The sequence below is a fragment of the Mustela nigripes genome, unplaced genomic scaffold (genome assembly GCF_022355385.1).
Source record: "Mustela nigripes isolate SB6536 unplaced genomic scaffold, MUSNIG.SB6536 HiC_scaffold_782, whole genome shotgun sequence".
NCBI lineage: Eukaryota > Metazoa > Chordata > Mammalia > Carnivora > Mustelidae > Mustela > Mustela nigripes.
In genome coordinates, this window is record NW_026740189.1 from 8,855 (window position 1) to 12,342 (window position 3,488).

Sequence of the window (3,488 nt, forward strand, 5' to 3'; positions counted from 1 at the left end):
TCCAACCCTCAGCTCTGATCCTCTTGGAAGATTTCTCAATCCACACAGACAGAAGAGGTGGCTCCCCTCATTTTACTCTGTCCTGGAGTCAGACAGATGAGAGTTTTAATCTCGAATGCAATTTTTACTAGCTGTGTCATCTTGAGCGAGTTACTTAACTTCTCTGAGTCTCTATTCTCATTTTGTAAAGAGATTTCTTAGTCCAAGTTGTTGAGAGGTAGTGGTCATGAGAATAACGAATATAAAAACAGAACACATCTCTGACTTATGTACTATATAAAGATCTTCTCTCCGTTCTTTTTCGGATTCCATGTGTTTACATTAGAGCATTCTAGAAAACAAGAATTTACCTAAGTCATAGACAAGCTACTCATTCTCACCTCCTGAGCCTTCCTGAAATCTGTCCTCTTGTCTGGGGCTGTGTGCTCCCCACCTGTCCCTGTCCCTTCTCTTCCTTCAGGAAGTCCTCCCTTCAAAATCTGTCCTGCTCTCTAATTCTTCCCTCTTTGATCTATTAGATCCAATAAAAAAGACAGCAAGACACATTCATACCTCTAAATTTTCTAATAGACACTTAAAAAGGTAACAGGTGAAATTCATTTTAATATTTTACCTAACACAGTCTATCCAAAATGTTGTCGTTTCAATATGTAATCAATTTAGAAAAACATTGAGATCTTTTACATTTTGTTCAGATATGAAGATTTCAAAATCCTTTGTGTATTTTACCACACAGAACATCTCAGTTTGGACCAGTCACATTTCAGGTGCTCAAGAGCCACCTATGGGCAGCGCCTCCAGTATTGGGCAGTGCAGGCCTGTGGCCCTACCATCTACTCTCACTCCTCACCTCTACTGGAAGTCAGCCTCAATCTTCTCTTTCCTATAAACATTCTTTTCCTGGAGGGGCCTCCCTCACCCCTTGGATCTTCCTCTAGGGCCTAGGACAGAACACAGTAGTTGAGAGAAAGAATCCTCAAAAAGTTCTTAAAAATCTTGAGTGACATTAGCCTGGATGGCTTGCTTCCCTACCCTACGTATTTGTGTCTATGTTAGATCAAGACTTTCTCAATGGCAAGACTGTAACTCCCGGTGAGGTCTTCCGTTAAGGTCACCGCCAAGGGGAGAATGAAGTGAGAAGGCGCCCCTTGTGGTGCTGCCCTCTCACTTCCTTGCCCAGGAACTGTTCTGTTTCTCTGTTCTCACACTCAGCACAGTGGTCTTGGGGACAACCAGCAAGATGTCAATGCCACCATCAGTCTCCTCCACAGTCACCACTTCATCCATGGGCCTTGGGTCTTGGAACTGGAGAAGGGGCTCTGCCCATATACTGAGGCCTGGCATTTCACATATTGGAATTGGTAGAACTGGGCTCTGAGTCTGGGCAGGAAGCTGGCTGTAGAAAGAAGAACAGACCCAGGGCACCAGTATGATCTCAGGGCCTCAAGTGGTTGGCAGGTCACCTCCCCCACCCCATCCCCTTGATGAGTCTTAATACCCACTGTCCTTGTTTTGAGCCCCTTGCAGTAAATGCAGTAGGGAACTTTCCTCTTCACTCCCCACAGGCTATTTCTGTTCCCTGGGATACTCTTCTCCAGTGTTTCTCCCTAGCCCTGTCCTTCCTCTCTTTCCCAAACCTACCCTCCTTAATCATCATCATCACCATCACCACCACTTACTGAGTGCGCACCATGTACCAGATATATGCTAACCCTTTACCCACATCACGTTAAACCTCCATATTGTCCCTATAAACTGGGTATCCCTGTTTACTACTAAGAGAACAGACATGGTGAGATTAAGTAGTTTGTCTAAGGTCAAGCAGATTGTAAATATTAGAGCTGAGATGTGAACCCAGGTCCTTCAGAACCTAAAGACAACCTTCTTCTCAAATAGGACAGCATTTTGTTTCTTCCTTATGCCTGGTTCCCTAAAAGACTGTGGAGAGCCATCTAACAGATGCTAGGAGTCACGTAAACGGATGTGCCCGTGGATTGAGGAAATGAGGATGATTGGTTAAGGAGAATGTGGGCGCGCTCGTGGTCGGCGCGTGAACAGCATTAGGAGCCAAGAGAGGAGCACATGATCGCCGCTAGAGAACAATAGAGTCCTGCTCAGTTACATAAGAGTGCACGAGGACGCTGCATGCACGGCATTCTGATTGGGCAAAAAGGGGGGCGTACGCACGTGTATATATACTGCTGTAAGTGCTTGGTGCGGGGGGCCCCGGCAAAGAAGTAATAAAAGAAGCTTGCCACTCACCTCGTCTGCAGGTCGTTCTTGTGGGCCGAGAGCGACAACTGGTGCCGAAACCCGGGACCTCCCACCTTTAAACGCAGAACGAGGATCGAGGTAAGAGCAACGATAAGGTGAAGTGTGCAAGTGCACTGCACCCATTTCTGTCAGTTGGCAGGTCTGTCTAGCGACAGGGACGCTCCCTGCAGCCGTCGGAAGTACGACCGGTGCGCAGGGACGATAGAAGCACGTTTCTCCCGAAATGGGGAACGAGATTTCTAGGTATAAGATGGAGAGTCCGCTGAAGGACGTTCTTAAGGCGAATGGTACCCCTTTAAAGACGAAAATGGCCCATACCTTCTTAAGAGAAGTGGCTGAGGTAGCTCCCTGGTTCATAGAAGAATGGCTCCTAAATGTGCCACAATGGGAAAACCTGGGTGAGGACTTAAAACGCTGCCCCTCTACAGCCCCGGGGACTCTAGCTGTGTGGTCCCTGGTGAAAGTATGTTTGCAATCCCCCCGAGAGCCCCTGCAGCGAGCAGTACTACAGGGAGGGAAAGTCCTTGAGCAAGTAAAGGAAGAGTCCCGTAAGGGCTCCTCCCGAGATTCTGAATCCGAAAGCGAAAGCTCAGAAGGGATGTCAGAACGTGAGTTACAGGAGCTAGGAAAGATAGAGGCAAACAACAAGAAAAGGGAATCTCCCGGTCTCCAGACAGACTTGGAGACCGTGAGGCAGCAACTTGAGGATAAGGAGGTGGAATTGCAAAAAGCGTTAGGAGAGTTAAGAATGCAGGGAGAAGCAATGGTGCAGCTGAGAGCAGGGGCGGAAACCACAGTTGTGGCGCAGTCGAAATTAAAAACGGAAGTTACACCGCTTCCGCATTCCAGCTCCACGGCGCCACCCCATGAGTGGCCCCCGCCCTATAAACTCAGCTGTGCCAAGGCCTGCTATTGTGCGAGCTGCACCGCACGAGTGGCTGCTCTGCAACGCTGCACAGGCATGTACAGGCTTGGAAAGCCATCACTTTATTAATGGGTCTACATGGCGTAACTGTGCATACAACTATCACGTAGGCTCTCGATTTGAAACAAATGTTACTTGCAATTGCACCTCAGCTAAGCACATAAGTTACTCACCAATGCCCGTCTGTGTTAGAGCTCCCTTTCTCTTCATGGTTTTTAATGCTTCTACTATTAACAAGTCATCTAGTCTCTCTTGTGAGTCCCAGAATTGTCTGCTATCAGAATGTTGG

At 47.6% G+C, this 3,488-nt stretch overlaps 1 protein-coding gene across 1 annotated transcript; it reads right to left on the minus strand.

The window, feature by feature from the left end:
* Window positions 1-579: 579 nt before the first annotated feature.
* On the minus strand, window positions 580-3,424 carry LOC132008724 (calcium-binding and coiled-coil domain-containing protein 1-like). Its single transcript, XM_059387300.1, has 3 exons — window positions 2,593-3,424; window positions 2,263-2,327; window positions 580-1,396 (listed from the first exon to the last, which is right to left on the minus strand). Exons 1-3 carry the CDS (start codon window positions 2,629-2,631, stop codon window positions 1,165-1,167), a joined length of 336 nt encoding a protein of 111 aa, XP_059243283.1. The 5' UTR covers window positions 2,632-3,424; the 3' UTR covers window positions 580-1,164.
* Between the last annotated feature and the right edge of the window lie 64 nt (window positions 3,425-3,488).

Excerpts from the sequence above, each read along its gene's own strand:
- LOC132008724 (XM_059387300.1), bottom strand. The coding sequence starts at position 2,631 with ATGAACCAGGGAGCTACCTCAGCCACTTCTCTTAAGAAG. Across the intron at positions 2,328-2,592 it reads CAGCCACTTCTCTTAAGAAG|GTGGGAGGTCCCGGGTTTCG; the intron begins GTATGGGCCATT and ends CTGCGTTTAAAG. Across the intron at positions 1,397-2,262 it reads AAGAACGACCTGCAGACGAG|CCAGCTTCCTGCCCAGACTC; the intron begins GTGAGTGGCAAG and ends TTCTTTCTACAG.